This window comes from Balaenoptera musculus, chromosome 1 (genome assembly GCF_009873245.2).
Source record: "Balaenoptera musculus isolate JJ_BM4_2016_0621 chromosome 1, mBalMus1.pri.v3, whole genome shotgun sequence".
NCBI lineage: Eukaryota > Metazoa > Chordata > Mammalia > Artiodactyla > Balaenopteridae > Balaenoptera > Balaenoptera musculus.
The window spans coordinates 153,418,097-153,438,067 of NC_045785.1; the positions used below are offsets into that span (position 1 = coordinate 153,418,097).

The following is a 19,971-nucleotide window of genomic DNA, read 5'->3' on the forward strand; positions in this document are numbered from 1 at the left end:
CTCATTTCTAAAACGAAGAGTTCAGAAATGGCAGTAACTGCGTGTTCTCTAGAATTATGAAGCTAAATAGCAAAAGGGGAAGCTGAAGGTTGAAAGCTGTTGCCTACAGGGCATAGGAATGGCGGGCAGGGCGGACTGGGCAACAGCCTGCAGGTTTGCATCATATACATGCCTTCTAAAGTCACATACCTGGAAATTCTCAATTAAAAATAACATTAAATTAGAAAATACAAATAAATGCAATATACTATCCTAGGGTCTGTGGTCAAGGGGATTTACTGTCTAGCTAAGGAAGTTTATGTGTTCACACATCATATGTTCTTGTAAAATTCACAAAAAGAAGGTATATTCGCCTTAATCAGTTAAGATCAGCGTTCTTTTCTACTCTGGCCTCCCCTCAGGTGACACTGGAGAGGCCACAATATCTAGGGGATCTGAGTCGGGAGCAGTTGACTTGGAGATGTGTTTGGCCCTTAGAGAGTTGTATTTATATGTCCTGTAATCACATCTGTGTGTGGTTAAGATATTGTTACCCAGCCTGGTGTAAGAATCGCATCCAGGAATATTCCTTCCACCCACTGTACTGACTTTTACTACTGGAAGTGTGTGGATATTGGAAGAGAAGCATGGAGCCAGAAGAAAGTGTGTTGAAAATTCTTCCAGGCACCAGACATCTAAGGCTGTAAGCCAAAGATCTGGTTTTCATTAAAATCTAGTAAAAATGGAAACATTTACTCAATAATGCAATATATATGATTAGAAATGAATCACATACTTTTTTCTTTTCTGATGGGAATCTGGTGAAGCAGAATTTATCAGAATTTCTGTGTTTGTAGGGCACCAACCTATAGCATCTTTCATGCATGCCAACTATCAGTGACAAAAACCCACTTTTGAACAACCATACTTAAGGAAAGACTAACTTTTTAAAAATCCTCTTTATAGAAAATAACAGTTAAAAATCATTGCCATAGAAGAAGCAGACAAAGAGGTGTCAGATTTCTAAAAGTGTTGGGCTATCTTTCCGGATTTTGTGGTGTTTTTGGTATTTGTCAGCTTTATAAGATTTGTAATTTTCCATGATTTATTTCTGATTCTAAATAATTATTCAGTTTTTAATTTTTTTAACATCTTTATTGGAGTATAATTGCTTTATAATGGTGTGTTAGTTTCTGCTTTTTAACAAAGTGAATCAGCTATACAGATACATATGTCCCCATATCTCTTAATTATTCACTTTTGTCCCTAATTTCGAAATTCTGTTTTAAAATTCCTTTTCTTAAAGAGCCACCCATGAGCTACAGGCCCCATACAAGCTGTGTCTGGCCATGGCTGGGGCTGAAGTCTGTAGAGGGTCCGGTGGAGAGTTGCCAGATTTAACAAATGAAAATACAGGATGCCTAGTTAACTTTGAATTTCAGATGGATAAGCACTAAAATGTGTTTATCTGAAATTCAAAGTTAACTGGGCATCTTGTATCCATTCAGCGGTAATATGAAAGAAACAGGAGTAAATTCAACCAGGGTGGGGGTAGGAAGGTGGAGGGGAGGGGGAAGTGGGAAAGGAAGAGGGGAAAGACTTCACGAGAAAGTCACACTGGGCTAAGTCTTACAAGCTGGGTAGGTGTTTGCAAGGCAGAAGAGCAAAGGGAGTGATTTCTAGGTGAGAAGAGGTAGTCAGGTACGGGGCTCATCAAGAGGGGTGAGGTTGGAGATGTGGTCAAGGTCCAGGTTGTGATGGGTCTGGAGTGCCACAGGGAGCAGCTTCCTTTACCCTGGAAACCCCTGGGACCATGTTGGGAGTTTTAGGCTAGAGAACACTAAGATTAGGTTTTCATTTTCACCTGGGAGAGGATGGGTTGTCGAGAATGAGACCAGGTCAGTGATCCAGGAGAGGAATAGGGAGGCAGTGCTTAGACTCTTTCCATTACCCAGCCCTGGCTCTTCCTCGCCAGTCTCCACAGGGGCTGTTTCATGGCATTTGAGCCATAGAACCCATTGACATAAGGTGTCAAACAGGATCTGAGACTCTAGGTCACCAGGCTGTGACTTAGAGCCCTGGGGGTGAAAACGGAGAAGGAAAGGCCAGGTTGATGTAGCACAGGTGCCCAAGGTAAGTTTGTCCTTCCCTCCCCACCAGCACAGGGGCAGCCAGCGTGAATTTCTTCAGGTCATTAACTTCCTGGGTGAAGGCAAGTCAGAACAGCTTGGCTTGGGGGAGTTACATCACCTCCCCCTGCTAAACAGGCTTGATGTTCCCCACAGCTTTATGTTCTGTTCCACTCCACCTAGCCCTGAAATGGGAAGGCAGAGTGGGGTTAGAAAGGGCACTGAGCTGGAAGTCAGAACGTGGAGATTTGAGAACAGTATGCCGTGTCTTTGCTGGGTGATGGGAGGGCTGGTTCACGTCTCCGTTTGTTCACGGCTTTAATGGGAACGTTGAACCGGTGCTCTCTGCTGTCTTTTCTGACTCTCATTTCTAAACCCCAAATAGAGGAGAAACATTTCATGTTTAAAGTCCCCGGGGGGACTGGCCAAGAAGGTGGAGTAGGAAGACCCTGCATTCACCTTCTCCCACGGGCACACCAAAATTACAACTATTTACAGAGCAACTCTCAATGGGAACAGCCAGAACTGGGAAATTTATCTCTTTTTTTTACTTTATTGTAAAAGTTATATACAATTCAAAACATATTATTACAATCCAGATATATTTACCAAGACATTTAAACATTTATATTCCCAGCTATATTTCCCTGTGCTACACAGTAGGTCCTTGTTGGTTATCTATTGATACTTTATATACAGTAGTGTGTATATGTTAATCCCAAACTCCTAATTTATCCCTCCCCCTTTTCCCCTTTGATAACCATAAGTTTGTTTTCTATACTATACTCAATATTTTGTGATAACCTATAAGGGAAAAGTATCTGACAAAGAATATATATATGTCTGCATGTATAACTGAACCACTGTGCTATACACTTGAAACTAACACAACATTGTAAATCAACTATACTCCAATTAAAAAATAATAAAAAATAAAAAGACAAAAAACTGAATAACATTTATATTCTTTCTGCTTTTAAGTCCCATTTACTTCCCAAATGAAATATCCATCCATCAGTATCAGTATTTCTTTCTTTTACAAATTCTTTCTCTAGCATATTTTCCAGTGTCATATAGTCCTCACAACTATAGGTCCTTCCTCAGATCTAACTGAAATTATGCATATAAACCTAATCCATTTCCTCCAGGTCACTCAGTAGGGCTGCACTTTGCTCAGCTCCATGGAGCCTCATTCCCATAAAAGGCAATGGGCATGGTGCCCTCTGGAGTTGCACAATGCCTGGCTCACTTTTTGTCTGAGCTCCAGGACTTAGCACTTAGGAGTGGCAAGCTCCACTCCTATGGAGAAGAAATTGCCTTGGCAGCATTGTGAATGGTTCATGGAGGTGCAGTGGATTGTGAGTGGGGATAGGGGATTGGAAAGTGTGAGAGAGCTGTGTCCAGCACCCATCAAACTCAGAGCATCTCCATCCTGGCTCTCTGGTTTTCCTTCAATCTCTCTGTATTCTCATTTATCAAATGGGAACTTGAGCTCTGGTATCCCAATGGTGGGTCAGCTGACTCTAGAAGACCCAGTTCTAAGGCTAGGCATAACCCACATCTATGGATCAAATACACCGTTTGATTGCAATCCTGGGAGGAACGCCATTCCATCTCAATCCATATGCTTATCTTTTTATATTAGATGTTAGTAGCAAGGCTTAGGATGGAGAGAAATCATTTCTTATTGTCTCTCCTTCCTCCCAATTTAGGGACTTAAAGGGGGGCTGTAACGTTAATAAAAAAGCTTATTATTTTCTAATCTCTTATTATGTGCCAGCCACTGTGCTGAAAACGTACATTTAATCATTTAATCTACACACCATGCCTACATGGTGAGTATTCGTTAGGCACCGTTAGCACCATTTTGCCGATGAATAAGCAGAGGCACAGAGATTAGCTGGCTTGCCTTCGCTCTGACAGCTGTAGGGAGCAGAGGCAGTCAGCCTACGCTTGGCTGACTCCAGAGGTACAGTCCCAGTCACTGTGATACAGTGTATGCTGGAGGGGAGCTATAAGCACATTAACATATTTTTCCTTTCTCTGCAAGCTTCCTGATGTGACATCTTTGTCCTGAGATGAAAGTTGGGTCAGAACACACCATTTGAGTGCAAGCTGATGAATACAAGCTGTGAGTCAGCACAGTTTTGCAGTCCTCTCACATATGGGGCCACCATCTGTGAGCTATGAGCCAGGCAGCTCAGACAGTGCTGAGAAAAACAGCGTCTGCCCCCCACCGCCCATCTCCCTCCCCGGGGAAGCAGCGGTGGGGGGGCAGAGATCTCTGGACTCAAGAGTAGCTCATTCTCTCCTCCCCAGAAGGAGAAAAGAGACACTTATTAAGTCCTAAAAAGGTGTCTTCTCTCTTTCCAGCTGTCTGGCATACAGCATCAGAATAAATAATATTTACAGAGTACTTACTATGGGTCAAGTCCATTAGATCATTCAAATCCTCATGGTTTATTTTCATCTATTTTATGGAGCCTCAGAAAGGTCTTGAGTAGCTTGTCTAGTGTCTCACAGAGAAGAGGGAGAGCCTGGGTTTAAATCCAGAGCTACGCTGTGACCACTACAATCCATTTTCCCTCAACATGTACTATTTCATTATGTCCAAGATGCTGAACAACAAGGTTTCCAGCCCCTGTGGCTCCCTTCCATTGCATCTATGCCCATAAAAAGTTCTCAGTCCTCTCCGTCCCTCTTCCTTCCCTGCTAGTGCCCTGCCTACCACTCTGTCTTGCCAGTATGGCTGCAGGGCAGATTTGTTCCAACCCGTTGTCCAAAGGGCCCATGGGGTCTCTTGTAATTGCACCCCATCCACAAGTTGTTTTGTTTGGTAAAAACAAACTCTGTTTTGGGAATTTGTGTTTGGAGAGGAAACTTTTTAAACCCTGTCTTTTCATCACCATCTCTCCAAATCTTGATTCTTGAAGAACATGGCGGTGTAAAGATTGTGTAAAAAAGTAATTTAGATAGAGAGTCTTCTAGCTCAAGAGCAAGGATTCCAGGCTCTGTTCCTGGCTCTGCCACGGACTGCTAAGCCTCTCTGACTCCCAGTCTCATTTTCTCTCTCTGCATTAATTGACAATGAAAGGGCTGTCCAAGGGACAAGATGGAGAGGAAAGAGATGATGTCCAAAGAAATCCTTGCATTTCTGAGAACGAAAAAAAAAACCTTCCCTATGAAGTTAAACAAAATAATGCATGTAAAGCATTTAAGCTATTGCCTGGCACATGTTAGGTGCTGAGTAGCTCAGGCAGATGGAGCTTGCAGGAGCTGGGGCACCCACAGGGTCTCAGGGCTGGCTGCAGCAGGGCACGGCTGTCAGAAGAGTGCTTTCCTGACTTTGCCTGCAGGGTACGATTGGTGACATGCCACAGCCCTGAGGAAAGTGACCTACTTGGGTTTTTCTGTATGGACACAGGATTGCAAGAAATTCTCATTTGCATAGAGATGGGGAGTTTATTTTTGCTAGAAGCTGCATGTCAAGACCGAGAAGAAAGAGGCATTTCTTAATAATCATTAATCAGCTGTATCTGAAAAGAAAAAGAAATCAATTCGGGAAATGAGATGCTAAGGAAATGAGGGGAAAAACAATCTCCCTCCACATGGACACACCCAGTAAACCTTGACAGCATTTCCTTGTATCCACCTGCATTAAAGTGACCAGCCCTTTACAAGTGGCAAGGAACACGAAGAGTGAAGACACAGGAGAAGCCCAGGAGCACCCCGTGAGAGGTGAGGCTCGTGTCGTCCTTCCTCAGAGGATTTGTTCATCAATCATCCCAGCCCTCGTCCTTCACAGCTGCAGAGAGGTGACCTGCTGTCACTGTGGATGGCCTATGATATCCCAAGTGCTGGGCATTTTGTAGAATGGGGAGGGGTATTCTGTAGAGAGGCTGAACTTTCCAGTACCTTATTCTCAATAAGAAACAGGGAGAATGGGAAAGGAGGAAGGAAGAAAGGGAAGGGGAAGGAATCTATTTTTTTAAAAAATATGATGATTTTATTTTTTATTTTATTTTATTTTTTAAATTTTATTGAAGTATAGTTGATTTACAATGTTGTGTTAATTTCTGCTGTACAGCAAAGTGATTCAGTTATACATATACATATTCTTTTTCGTATGCTTTTCCATTATGATTTATCACAGTATATTGAATATGGTTGCCTGTGCTATACAGTAGGGACTTGTTTATCCATCCTATATATAAGTTTGCATTTGCTAATCCCAAACTCCCAGTCCTACCCTCCCCTCTCCCCTTCCCCCTTGGCAACCACAAGTCAGTTCTCTATGTCTGTGAGTCTGTTTCTCTTTCGTGGATATGTTGAATTGTGTCATATTTTAGATTCCACACGTAAGTGATATCGTATGGTATTTGTCTTTCTCTTTCTGACTTACTTCACTAAGTATGATAATCTCTAGGTGAAAGCATGTTACTGCAAATGGCATAATTTCATTCTTTTTTATGGCTGAGTAATATTCCACTGTATATATGTACCACATCTTCTTTATCCATTCATCTATTGATGGACGTTTAGGTTGATTCCATGTCTTGGCTATTGTGAATAGTGCTGCTATGAACATAGGGGTGCATGTATCTTTTTGAATTATAGTTTTGTCTGCATATATGCCCAAGAGTGGGATTGCTGGATCATATGGCAACTCTATTTTTAGTTTTTTGAGGAACCTCCATACTGTTTTCTATAGCTGCTGCACCAATTTACATTCCCATCAACAGTGTTGGAGGGTTCAAGGGAAAGGAATCTAGCATTTACTATAAACTTTTTGTTCTAGGAACTGTGCTGGGCACTTTAGAATATGTGTATTTTTAATCCTTTGCAGTATTAAATATCTTTTTAAACATAAGGAACACCACTGGTTCAGTGGGATCCGATCAGAAATGTGTTCCTTTTTGTCTGCTGTAAGGAAATCTGCTGGATCTTCAGTTGAGATCCCAGGAGGAACAGAGCTGTAGGTGGGGTGGTGCAGTGGTAAGGAGAACGGGCCACCTGCCTTCACATCCTGGCTCCGCCACTCGCTGGTCATGTACCTTGGGCAGGTTTCTCCACCTTGCTAAGTGTCAGTTCCCTCTTTGGTAAAATGGGGATAGAAACAGAACCTACCTCATAGGGTGGTTGTGAGCATTAAATAAGATAATTGTGGAAAATACTTGGCATGGAGCCCCAGGCACATGGCATGTATGATAAACGTTAGCTACTACTGTTACCTGAATCAGCCGAGATGTCTGGAATCGCCTCACCAAGCTAAGGGGGACATCTTTTTCCTCCACATCTTTCTCCTCTGAGGCTCCCAGCGGGGGATGAACCGGCAATGCCCCACTGCTTCTGAGAGTTGTCAGAAGAAAAACTGTGCCCCCTTTTGGTCACTTGGCTCTCTAGAAGCACCCTATTTGCCTTTCAAGGGGATAGAGCTCTGGGGGACTCTATAGTCTCCCCTGTCAATGGGGTCTATTTTCCTGTTTTTCCAGAAAGAGGTTGGAAAAAGAGAAATCAAGCTCTTTAACATAATGCCTGCTCTACAGTGAGGTCTCAACCTACACCTGTCCCTCACTGGGAATGATGCTGAGTTAAGGAGAGAGAAGGAAAAATGGTTTTCTAAGCAGGATTTGCTGTTCCTCAGCTTTCTGGAGAAGAGCCTGGGACTCCCGAGGATGATCGGGGTGGGGGGAGGGGAGCGGGGACAGGTGTGGCTCATGCTCTCACACGTGCGTGCCTAGAGCAGCTGTAACTATAGTTAGGAGTGGGGGCGTCCACAGCCCCCTCAGCTGGCTTCCTATGCTCGCTGCCTCCTCTTCCACTGATGCACCCACTACGCTTATGCAGCACACGCATGGCTGGGAATGAGTGCTCAGTCTGCACGTGGAGGAGGCTGGGCAGAGGCTGGTCTATTCCCATGGGTTGCCCTCTGACTTACCTTTAACCCTCAGCTCTGTTTGTGAAACGTGCTAGTGCTGGAGAAAGTCAGAGAAGGAGAACTCAACAGTCTGTACAGTTATGCTTTGGGCACTTTTCTCAAGGTGTGTTACACGACACTACTGAAAGTGGTCCAATGCAAAGAGGCAGAGAGAAAGGCAGGAGGGGCGCGAGAACTAGAAGAGGCAGCAGGCATCTCAGGTCTGGCCCTGCCTAGAGGCTAGCGAGCTGCAAACCTGTCCCTGGTGCCTGCTGGCTCAGTGGGTGATGGAGGGGAAGCCGCCACCTTGCCATCTGTGGGTCTCTCTCTTCACTGTGGCTAATTAGTTATTAGATGCCCCGCACCTCCCTTTCCCATCTTCTCCAGAAGGTGACATCTTCACAGCTGACTTCAAAGGAATGATTTTAAGCAGATACACAGTAGGGGTTTATAACAAAAGGGTGTTGCCTATTTTGGGGGCAAACATAAAAACCAAATGTGCTTGCAGCTCTATTTACAATAGCCAGGACATGGAAGCAACCTAAGTGTCCATCAACAGATGAATGGATAAAGAAGATGTGGCACATATATACAATGGAATATTACTCAGCCATAAAAAGAAACAAAATTGAGTTATTTGTAGTGAGGTGGATGGACCTAGAGTCTGTCATACAGAGTGAAATAAGTCAGAAAGAGAAAAACAAATACCGTATGCTAACACATATATATGGAATCTAAAAAAAAAAAAAAGGTCATGAAGAACCTAGGGGCAGAATGGGAATAAAGACGCAGACCTACTAGAGAATGGACTTGAGGATATGGGGAGGGGGAAGGGTAAGCTGTGACAAAGTGAGAGAGTGGCATGGACATATATACACTACCAAATGTAAAATAGATAGCTAGTGGGAAGCAGCCGCATAGCACAGAGAGATCAGCTCGGTGCTTTGTGACCACCTAGAGGGGCGGGATAGGGAGGGTGGGAGGGAGGGAGATGCAAGAGGGAGGAGATATGGGAACTTGTGTATATGTATAGCTGATTCACTTTGTTATAAAGCAGAAACTAACACACCATTGTAAAGCAATTATATTCCAATAAAGATGTTAAAACAAACAAACAAAAAAAACAAAATGTGCTTTTATAGTTTTTCAGATCTGTTGCCTAACTCCTAGGGCATATTACCAACCCTGTTTTTCCTGTTTAATTTATTAAAAACAATGCTTCTCACCCTGTTGAAAAGTGAGCCGTGTTGAGTCATGAGAGTGATTTACACACGAATTTACTCCCTGGGAGTTGGGAGAGCACTGGATCAGCCTCTCTAGGGGTGGAGCGGGGGCAGGGGGGAGAGGGAAGGGCTCATTCAATTGATTAAAAAAAAACCAGAGAAGGAGACACATGCCCCGAGGTCCACAGGCTAAGGTACTGAGTCCTGTTTTCTCGGCTGCCATCTGGCCTGCCCCGCGAGGTCCAAAGGGGAACTCGGTTGGGGTCTCTTTCCTTGCTCTCCACTCTTGGCTGGGAAGCTGACTTCATCCCTTCCTGTAGGACATGCAGGCACAGTGTGTTTCTCTCTGCCTCCTGGGTGCGATGGTCTTTCTGTGCTCAGCGCATGCCCGAGGTCTCAGGAGATGTGTGATTTCCATGGACATGCGCCGTATAGAGGAGAGTTTCCGAGGGATCAAAAACGCCATTGTGAGTACGGGTTTGGGGTGAAGGTATGGGCAGGGGGGCGTGCCTCACTTTACATCTTAACCGTGGATAGCCAGTTCTTTCTCATTACCTTTGTGTCTCCGGAGAATGTGGAGTACTCACTGCTTGTGTCTGTTCTTATGTTTTCCTCCACAGCAAGCTAAGGACACCTTCCAAAATGTCACCATCCTGTCCACATCGGAGACCCTGCACAGCATTAAGGTACTGGCCTGTGTCTGCTCGTTCCTCTATTGCTATTTTTATGGTGAAGTGGCGCAGGGCTGAGGGAGATAATCCTCACCCTGTGTTCTTCTCTTTCCTAACCTCCAGTGAACTCTGATGCTCCGGCTTCTCACATGTCAACTGATGCGTGAGGGCGCACTCGCGTCTCAGCGACCTTGAACCCCATGGGAGGCTGTTCACCCAGGGAGTGACTGGGGTGCCACACGCTCAAATGGGACAGGATGTCTAGGGCTCAGGCTGACTCTGGAAGGTTTCATGGGGAAGCTGAGAAAATGAGCAGTGACTTAAAAGCTGAGTAGGCTTGGGGTTAGTGGCTAAAAGAGATGGAAGGGTTTGGGGAGAATGGGTATGTAAAATCAATGGATACGTGTCAGGGGACATAGAGGCAACCAGGGGGAATTCCCTGGCGGTCCAGTGTTTAGGACTCTGAGCTTTCACTGCCGAGCGCGCAGGCTCAATCCCTAGTCAGGGAACTAAGATCCTGCAAGCCGCGAGGCACGGCGGGAAAAAAAATAAAAGAGACAACCAGGCTCGTGGTGTGAGGGACATGAAGGCAAGTGGAAGAGAATGAAGTGGACAAATACGTTGGAGTAAGTTTTACCAAGAACCTTGAAAGCCAGGCCAAAATGGAAACTGACTGGCCGAGCCTCGGCCTTCTTTTTTTTTCTTTTTTGGCTGCGCCGTGTGGCCATCTGGAGTCCCTGCAGGTTTCTGAGCCAAAGACTGTGTGACCACAAAGTCTCTTAGACAGTCTGGTGATGTTCTTTACAACCGCCGGCTTGAGGCACAAAAGCAGGGAGGGGATCAGTCTACTGGTCCAGAGAGAGGTGGTGAGTGTGTGTTACAAAACAGTTGGCTTACGAGGTGATAATTCACTTTACAGAAGGGGCCACTGAGCAGTGCCTTTAAAAGTGAGCTCCTCCAGTCTTTGTAAGCATTCTAGAAAGATCCAGTTCTTTGAGGCATTTATGTGACAGAGTGTAAGGTACATCCACAAAGACTTACTTTTTCCTTGGGCTTCTCTGCACGAGATAATTCTTCTAGGCAGTATTAGGCCTGATTTATTTATGGTAAACACATGGAGCCACTTCCTAAATACTATTCCAGCCAATGGTATAAGAGACTCAGAGGATATGATAGCTGGAAGGGACCCAAAAGGCCATTTGTTCCAAAACCATCATTTTCAAGTGACCAAATTGACATTTTGGGAGAAAGAATGACTAGCTAGTTGGTTGAGCTAGTAATAGACCCCCCCAAGTCTCATGCCTCTGTCTCCAGATTCTTTGTCCTCTCAAGGTCAAGAAGTAGCTGATGTGGCATAAGGAAAGGGGTCAATGAGGATGCAGGTCTTTGCCATATTTCTCCCCTCCCCCTCTCCCCCTCCTTGATAAAACAGAGGTTGCAGCTTTTTGCCCCGTTGGTTAAGGGAATTAGCAGGAGCAGAGGAAAAGGAGGGTTTTTGTGTTGCAAGGTGAGTTTACACATCAGAAAATCTGCCTGTCGGACCAAGGAGGCTTTGCTGCTTTAAATGCTAATGAAGATAAATGCACCACTGGCTGTAGCCACTTCCCTCCTCAGACTGAGCCATAAATCTCCTGCGCTGGCTCTCAGGGCCGGGTGCAAACTGCTAGAAGGAAACTCTGCCTGGCCAGCTGCTTTAAACTGTGCCTGGGGAAGTCAGGAGCTTTCCCTTAGGGAGAGCTGCGTTCAGCCCGAGGAGGACTTACCCAGATGTGTGCACTTCTGCAGCTGTCAGTTTCTATTCTTGCACCTCTCAGCTCCATCCAAGTGATCCCTGAAGTTTAGAAAGGACAGACTGGAGGAGAGCTGAGCAGGGTGGCCAGGATAAACACAGTGTCATTACACTGGAAGGAATATGTGCCCAGCATAGGCCTGACATGCAATAGCCATTGCATAAACGCATGTCGGTGGCTAGGAGATGTTCCAGAGAGGCAGACTTCAGCACAATGTAAGGAAGTGCTTTTCAAGAAAGCTGCTCAGACATTGGTCCTTTCAAAAGGGAGGCGTCTGATGGAAGCGGTTAAGCAGAAGTCCGGGATGACATGTTGGAGATGCTGTAGAGAGAATTCTAGTCTCTGACTGGGCTCCATCCCTTGTGAATATCTCCTGGCCATGTAAAAAGAGGGTAAGAACCGCAATCTCTCCTTGGTGCCTTTGTCATAAGTAGCTTTGGTGTGGTTAAGAGGACCCTCTGAGACCAATATGAATTTAAAAAAATGACTTTTAGTTATCTCACTCCTTCTTGCCCCTACCCAAGCAGGCTGCTTTGGTCTCTAAGATCGTAAGAGAAGAGGGCCTCTGGGGCTTTCCCTAATTTGTGTCTGTAGCCCTTAGATGTGTGCTGTGTGACCAAGAACCTCCTGGCGTTTTACGTGGACAGGGTATTCAAGGACCACCAGGAGCTGAGCCCCCAAATCTTGAGAAAAATCAGCAGCATTGCCAACTCTTTCCTCTACATGCAGAAGACTCTGCAACAATGTGTGAGTCACCAGCAGCATCTGCTTTCCGTCTGCCCCAGGGAGAGCCCAGGACATGCTGGCCCCAGTCAGTGTTCCGAAATGGATCCTGGACTCAAAGGAAATTCCCTGCCCTGTCGCCCATGGGAAGAACGGTTGGGAGCCTCTTCCAGTGGTCCCTCCTTGTCCAGGGCTTTCTCCTCATCAGACCCAGTTTCCTCATGGATAATCTTCCTGTGGTGACCGACTTATGTCAAAGTATCTCTTAGGTGATGCCAGGGCTGGCCTGTGAGAGAGCCATGCTGAGGATTCCGGGCTTATCACAGGCATACCCCTAGTTTCTTGGTCTCTGGCCCTTTGGGGTTTCCATACCAATTAACCTCTGGGTGGTTCCCTGGTATAGCCTCTCCTAAGGATCACCTATTCATTCATTGTGATCTATTAAAAACAAGCCTCAGAAATAAAACCAAACCCACACAAACCAACAAAAACTTAGACCAGGAGAAAACCTGGGTTCTGGCCCCATCTCTGACAAAGATTTCCTGTGTAACTTTGTGGCAAGTTACTTCACCTCTCTGTGCCTTGGGTTCTAAAATTGTTAGAAGAGGTCATGACCCCTGTCCCACTTACATTAAGATTCATTTAACCAATTATTTAATTAACTGGCCCAACATATTCATTGAGTGCCTACCTAACGCTGTACTGGGTGGTGACACACAGACTTGGAACCTACTCTCCAGGCCTTTCCAGCCCTGGGTAAGTGCAGGGTGACTCTACAAGCAGACCCTACTGCCCCCTTCTGCCTCAACCTGGGTTTACTCACCTGACTCTCACCTTGGGAGGAAGGAGAACTATTACTCCTCATGCAGGAGGTGGCGGTGAGAGCGAGCCAGGGTGGAAAGGTCTTCTGATGGGTGCTGTCTCCGCTTGATCACAGCAGGAGCAGAGGTTGTGTCACTGCAGTCAGGAGGCCACCAATGCAACCAGAATCATCCACGACAACTACGATCAGGTAAGGCAAGGGAAGAGGATGGGGAAGATGGAAATGGGATGTCGGAGCCTGATTGGGCAGCCTCCTCTCCATTCAAATTCATTCATTTACTCAACAGTATTTATTAAACATCTTTATTGGAGTATAATTGCTTTACAATGGTGTGTTAGTTTCTGCTTTATAATAAAGTGAATCAGTTATACATATACATATGTTCCCATATCTCTTCCCTCTTGCGTCTCCCTCCCTCCCACCCTCCCTATCCCACCCCTCTAGGTGGTCACAAAGCACCGAGCTGATCTCTCTGTGCTATGCGGCTGCTTCCCACTAGCTATCTATTTTACGTTTGGTAGTGTATATATGTCCATGCCGCTCTCTCACTTTGTCACAGCTTACCCTTCCCCCTCCCCATATCCTCAAGTCCATTCTCTAGTAGGTCTGCATCTTTATTCCCGTCTTGCGCCTACGTTCTTCATGACCATTTTTTTTTTCTTAGATTCCATATATATGTGTTAGCATACGGTATTTGTTTTTCTCTTTCTGACTTACTTCACTCTGTATGACAGACTCTAGGTCCATCCACCTCACTACAAATAACTCAATTTCATTTCTTTTTATGGCTGAGTGATATACTCCATTGTATATATGTGCCACATCTTCTTTATCCATTCATCTGTTGATGGACACTTAGGTTGCTTCCATGTTCTGGCTATTGTAAATAGAGCTGCAATGAACATTTTGGTACATGTCTCTTTTTGAATTATGGTTTTCTCAGGGAATACGTCCAGTAGTGGGATTGCTGGGTCATATGGTAATTCTATTTTTAATTTTTTAAGGAACCTCCATACTGTTCTCCAGAGTGGCTGTATCAATTTACTTTCCCACCAACAGTGCAAGAGGGTTCCCTTTTCTCCACACCCTCTCCAGCATTTATTGTTTGTAGATTTTTTGATGATGGCCATTCTGACCGGTGTGAGATGATATCTCATTGTAGTTTTGATTTGCATTTCTCTAATGATTAATGATTACTCAACAGTATTTATTGCAGGTCTGCCCAATTCTGTGTCTGCAAAGAGTGTGTTGGTCTTACCTCACCTGCTAGTTTCCTGGGCTCCCCTTCCCTATCATCCTTCCAGCATTTTCTTATGCCCTCACATATCAGACCTACGTTAAGTTTTGAGGGAAAGCACATACTGTTTAAGATGGTGGTGATAACAGAGGGAGCAAAGATCTCCAGAGAACTGTAAGCTGTTATACATGAAACATGCTACCTGCTGGGTGTCACTGTGGCCAGTAACTGATGTCAGCATCCTGTGTGGTGATGAAGAATAGTGCTTCTCATGTAGGTGTAGATGTTGAATGCACACCTCATGTAGAGGTGGAGTTAGAAGCAGTGTTTCTTACGTGTATCATTTAGAGATTCTGTTAAAATGCAGGTTCTGGCTGGTAGGTCTGTGTTTCAACCACACTCCCAAATTATGACAATGCTTTGAATAACGAGGAGCTGGGGGGTCTGTTCAGACCTCTGCTTCTTTGTGGAGAGGCTCCATAGGATAACATCACAATGGCTGAAACTCGTATTGTTCTTCCTATGAGCCAGGTATTGTTCTAAGCACACTAAATGTATTAACACACTTATTCCTCACGACAATGCTATGAGCCATTATCTGCATTTGATAAGTTAGGAAACCAAGGCACAAACAGGTTAAGTAACTTAACTAAGTTTATACTGCAACTAAGTGATGGAGGTAGGACTCGATCCCATGCCCTCTGGCTCCACAGGACATACTTTTGGATCTTACCATATCCTTCTATTCTGCTGAGGAAGAGCTGGAATAAGTCAGGAAACTTGGGTTCCAGTTCAGCTCTTCTACCAACCGGCTGTGGCACATTGGGTAGGACACATCCTCAGGGGCTTCAGTGCTTTAATTTGTCCAATGGAGGCATACCCTTCTCCCTCCCCACTGCTGGGCACCGCTGGGATTGCAGCTTTCTGGGAGAGCAGAAGTACTAAAGCAAACTGATATGAACAGGAAAGTAAGCAGAACTGCCAGAAAAGCAAGTTGTTTTTTTCTGGGAAATATAGGAAAAAGAAAAGCAGAAGGCAAAGAATGAAGACCTTTTCATTTTGTTTATAAGTTGCTGACATGATTTAACTGCTTGTTTGTGGAAAGCAATTTAGGCCACCTATTAGGAAAATAATTTGAGGTCTGTATGCCCTGCAGATATAATGGTTGAATAAAAAGCAAACCTCATGAGGACCAGAACATGGGGAAAGTGATTTGAAAACTATGACACGGTCTAGAAAGGCAAGTTCTTATGATGATTTCCATGGTTTCAGTTGGAGGTCCGGTCTGCTGCCATTAAGTCTCTGGGAGAGCTTGATGTCTTCCTAGCCTGGATTGACAAGAATCATCAAGGAACTTCTGCTGCCTCAAGACAAGAAACCTAAGTGTGGTGGATGAACAGCCCCTGAGAGGTTTCCAGTGGGAGACAGCCAACTTTGAAGGGGAGGGAGATGGGGGAGGCTCCATTTTTATGCAAATTAGGTCTTTTTGAGGAAACCTTCCTGCCCATTTGGAATTCTTTTCTCTGGGGCTGAGGTATTGTAGGGGAAAAATCTAGGTTTGAGCACATCTTACCCTGTAGCTACAAGTCTCACTGGCTGGGCCCAGGCTGTCTGATTCCACCTGAAAGTATCCAAGCAGTCTACTGTCATATTTATATGAAATATGTCTGTCGAAAGGTCCTGCGGGCCATCCTGGAGGGAGAGGGTGGGCTTCCCCCTAATTTATTGTGAACTTGTCTATCCTGTGTCTGTGATGTGATCTAAGTGGTATCCTGTAGTGCATATTGTACTGACTGATTTTTTGAATAAACTCTGTTCTTTACCAATTAGTGGAAGTGTCTTCTGATTCAGGGAGAAGGAACCATGAATGGTGACTATTAGAATTAAAAGGGCCTTAAAGAACAGAAACAGATGGGGAAACTGAGACCTAGAGAGGGATAAAAATTTACTCAGAGTCCCAAAGTGAGTTAGTGCCAAGGGTTTCAAACTGGACTCCATCCAGCTCCCTGTCCTCCACATAATGATCAAGAGGACGAACGTAGGGCTTCTGATCATGACTCCGTCTTGCTATCACTCCATTTCTGATCTCTCTTTCTCTGTGTTTCTCTCTTTTCTCTCTGTCTCTCTGTTATTGAATTGGGTCCCACTGCTCTACAAAATCAATACTCACAAATGTTGATAGAAAGGAAATGTGCCTTCAATCAGAATGCTGGCAATCTGGGGAGATGGACTCAGCATCCCCCAGAAACCACCTCCAAAGATTCTGCTCGGACGTGAAAGCTTTTAAAGGGAAGCAGGGAAGTAATCTCAGTTTATCACTGAGTTAGGGGGTCAGAGTCGCCGCCATCCCCTACTGTGTGCAGGTTCGTCGACTCCTCCTGATTTTTCTTTAGATGCTATCTTGTTCACAAGATTACTGAAGGGGAAGCTGGGGAAGAGATCTGGTCATCTGTTGATTACCTACTCTTCATTTCTTTTTTTAAAATTAATTAATTAATTATTTATTTATTTATGGCTGTGCTGGGTCTTCGTTTCTGTGCGAGGGCTTTCTCTAGTTGCGGCAAGTGGGGGCCACTCTTAATCGCGGTGCGCGGGCCTCTCACTATCGCGGCCTGTCTTGTTGCGGAGCACAGGCTCCAGACGTGCAGGCTCAGTAATTGTGGCTCACGGGCCTAGTTTTTCTGCGGCATGTGGGATCTTCCCAGACTAGGGCTCGAACCCGTGTCTCCTGCATTGGCAGGCAGATTCTCAACCACTGCGCCACCAGGGAAGCCCTCCCTATTCTTCATTTCTATTTCTTTGATCTATGGAAAGAATCAACAAGTTAGGCAAAGTACTGGGTGATCAAAAGATTTGAAAGGTGTGCTAGGGAGGAGATGAGTAGAGCACTGGGGTGCCTGGGTTAAGGTCGGTGACAAGACAAAGAAGACAGCTCTTTCCTGCAAAGAGCTTTTTCCTGCCAAAAGCTACTTACATCTCTTTCTCTCTGTCATTCCTTTCTAGCTGCTCCCAACCTAGATGTCTTTTCTGACCCTAAATTCATCCTGCATGGGTATGTATGTGGGGTTGGAGAGAGGGTGTTTCTGACCAGGGGATGGCTGTCATGGTGACAAAGCTGAATGAGTGCAGCCCAAGGCAGGGGGAATTCTCGGTAGAGGGGTTCTGGCCAAAATGGACACTAATTTCCAGGTGGACAGTCCTCAGATGGTTAATGACGGTAACAACTGATACTTATTGAGCACCTGCATGTGCCAGGTGCTGAAATAAGTGCTTTACATGTACTATCCTGGGTCACTATCTGTACTGTAACTGGCTGGCTGAAGCAACTTTTCTTTATTCCTACCTGGGAAAGAGATTTCACAGAACGTGCTTTAGTGGACAGAGCAGGACCTCTGAAGTCAGACAGACCTGGTTTCCAATCCTATGTGACTTTGAGCGAATAACTTAGTGTCTCTAAGTCTCAATGTCTTCTTCTGTAAAATGGAGATAATAGCACCAGTCTGCAAGTGTTGCTGTGAGCTACAAGTGAGGCGAAGTCCCCGCTAGCCCCAGTAGGGTGGGAGGCTGCACGTGTAGTGTAAAGAGTGCCAAGTCAGGAATCACAGTCTGGTTCCAAGTCTGCCATGACTTGCCCGGGGCAGGTCACTACATTTCTTTGACCCTTAGTTGTCTGTAATGTGGATACTGACCCCTGTGTTATCATTTAAAAGCCGGAGCATTACGATGGCCTAAGAAGCCCTCATATCTGCACACACTGCCTTCCCAACTCCCTTTCCTCTTACTGTGTCCCCTACTTTTTGTCCAGGCTCAGTACCACCCTACCACACTGGCCTACTTCGTGTTTCTCAAACATACCAGTCATGTCCTCACCTTAGGGCCTTTGTGGTTTGTGTGTATACACACGTAAGCTAAGGTAGGATTAAAAAAACACTCCAATGTTATGCACGAATGGGATTAATAGACTATTAAGAGGAAGCAAAGTTGTTTGCGGAGGACTCAACCTTCCCAAGGAGACTTGGCTGGATGTCCATCCTGAGCCGGATGGATGATGGCAGGACCAGCTTCATTAGAGCATTTCTCATCTTCTGTGACTCCCCAAGGTGTGCTTCCCACAGACACCTGCGCGGCTTGCACCTCCATCTCCTTCAGACCTTTACTCAAAAGGTATACTATTTAAGCATTAAGACCCCATTTCCAGGGCTTCCCTGGTGGCGCAGTGGTTGAGAATCCACCTGCCATTGCAGGGGACACGGGTTCAATCCCTGGTCCGGGAAGATCCGACATGCCGCGGAGAAACTAAGCCCGTGCACCACAACTATGGAGCCTGCGCTCTAGAGCCCATGAACCACAACTCCTGAGCCTGTGTGCCACAGCTACTGAAGCCCGTGCACCTAGAGCCGGTGCTCCACAACAAGAGAAGCCACGGCAATGAGAAGGCCGTGCACCAACGAAAAGTAGCCCCCGCTCAACGCAACTAGAGAAAGCCCACGTGCAGCAACGAAGACCCAACTCAGCCAAAAATAAATAAATAAAATAAATAAATTTATTAAAAAAAAAGACCCCCATTTCCACCTTCAGCCCATCTTATACCCCTTTCCTGCTTCCCCAGCATCCTGTTTTATTATTATCTGTTTCTCCACTCGAATGTAAGCTCCATGAGGATAGTTCAGTTTCTTCACTGCCTGGCACTAAGTAAGTGTTAAATTCACATTTCATGAATACGTGATCTGGATGCATTAAAACGATAATAACAGCAAACATTCATACAGTGCTTTCTACATGCCAGACAGTCGTCTAAGAAATATACATAATGTAATATATTATGAATATATATTTCATTTAATTTTCATGACAGTCCTATAAAAGTGAGAATGAAATAAAATGAAAAAGGCCCCCTCTTTGAATGTTAACAATACAAATCATTAAACCTTAAGGAAGAACCTGGGCACAGAAGTTAAGTAACACCTGAAGTCGCACAGCTCATAAGCAGCAGAGCCAGTCTTCCAATCCCGGCAACCCGGTTTCAGGATGAACTTTAATGTCAACAACAGTGTACAGGTGTTGAGCACTTATTATGCGCCAGGCACCGAGGTGAAAACTACTTTCGTTTTCTCCTTTCCTCCTCACGATTATCCTCTATGGGAAAGATTATTAACAACCCAATTACACAGATGATGAGGTCTGAAACTTAGCGAGGTTCAACAGCACGCTGAGGGTCATGCAGTTAGTTGTGGAACTGGGATTTGTTTAATTAAACAAGGAGACCGTTACCCTTAGGTGGCTATAATGCCCTGGTGGGTCTGTGTAAGCAAACCAAAATCTAAGCACATAAACGCTTCAAGGTTATGAAATCAAAATGCTAAGGACCAATCACAAACACCCAACTAGGCTTTAAGCTGTAGCCAATCAAATAGCTTCCTTTCTTTGCTTCCTCACCTTCTCGATATATGTCCTTCCAGGCTTTTGATCGCAGAGAGCT

At 45.0% G+C, this 19,971-nt stretch overlaps 1 protein-coding gene across 1 annotated transcript; it reads left to right on the forward strand.

Annotated features, from left to right (window-relative positions):
- Positions 1 to 5,439: 5,439 nt before the first annotated feature.
- Positions 5,440 to 16,279, forward strand: IL19 (interleukin 19). Its single transcript, XM_036839182.1, has 6 exons — positions 5,440 to 5,846; positions 9,569 to 9,715; positions 9,869 to 9,934; positions 12,304 to 12,456; positions 13,370 to 13,444; positions 15,765 to 16,279. The coding sequence occupies exons 2-6, from the start codon at positions 9,572 to 9,574 to the stop codon at positions 15,873 to 15,875; spliced, it is 549 nt and encodes a 182-aa protein (XP_036695077.1). The 5' UTR covers positions 5,440 to 5,846; positions 9,569 to 9,571; the 3' UTR covers positions 15,876 to 16,279.
- The last annotated feature ends 3,692 nt before the right edge of the window (positions 16,280 to 19,971 follow it).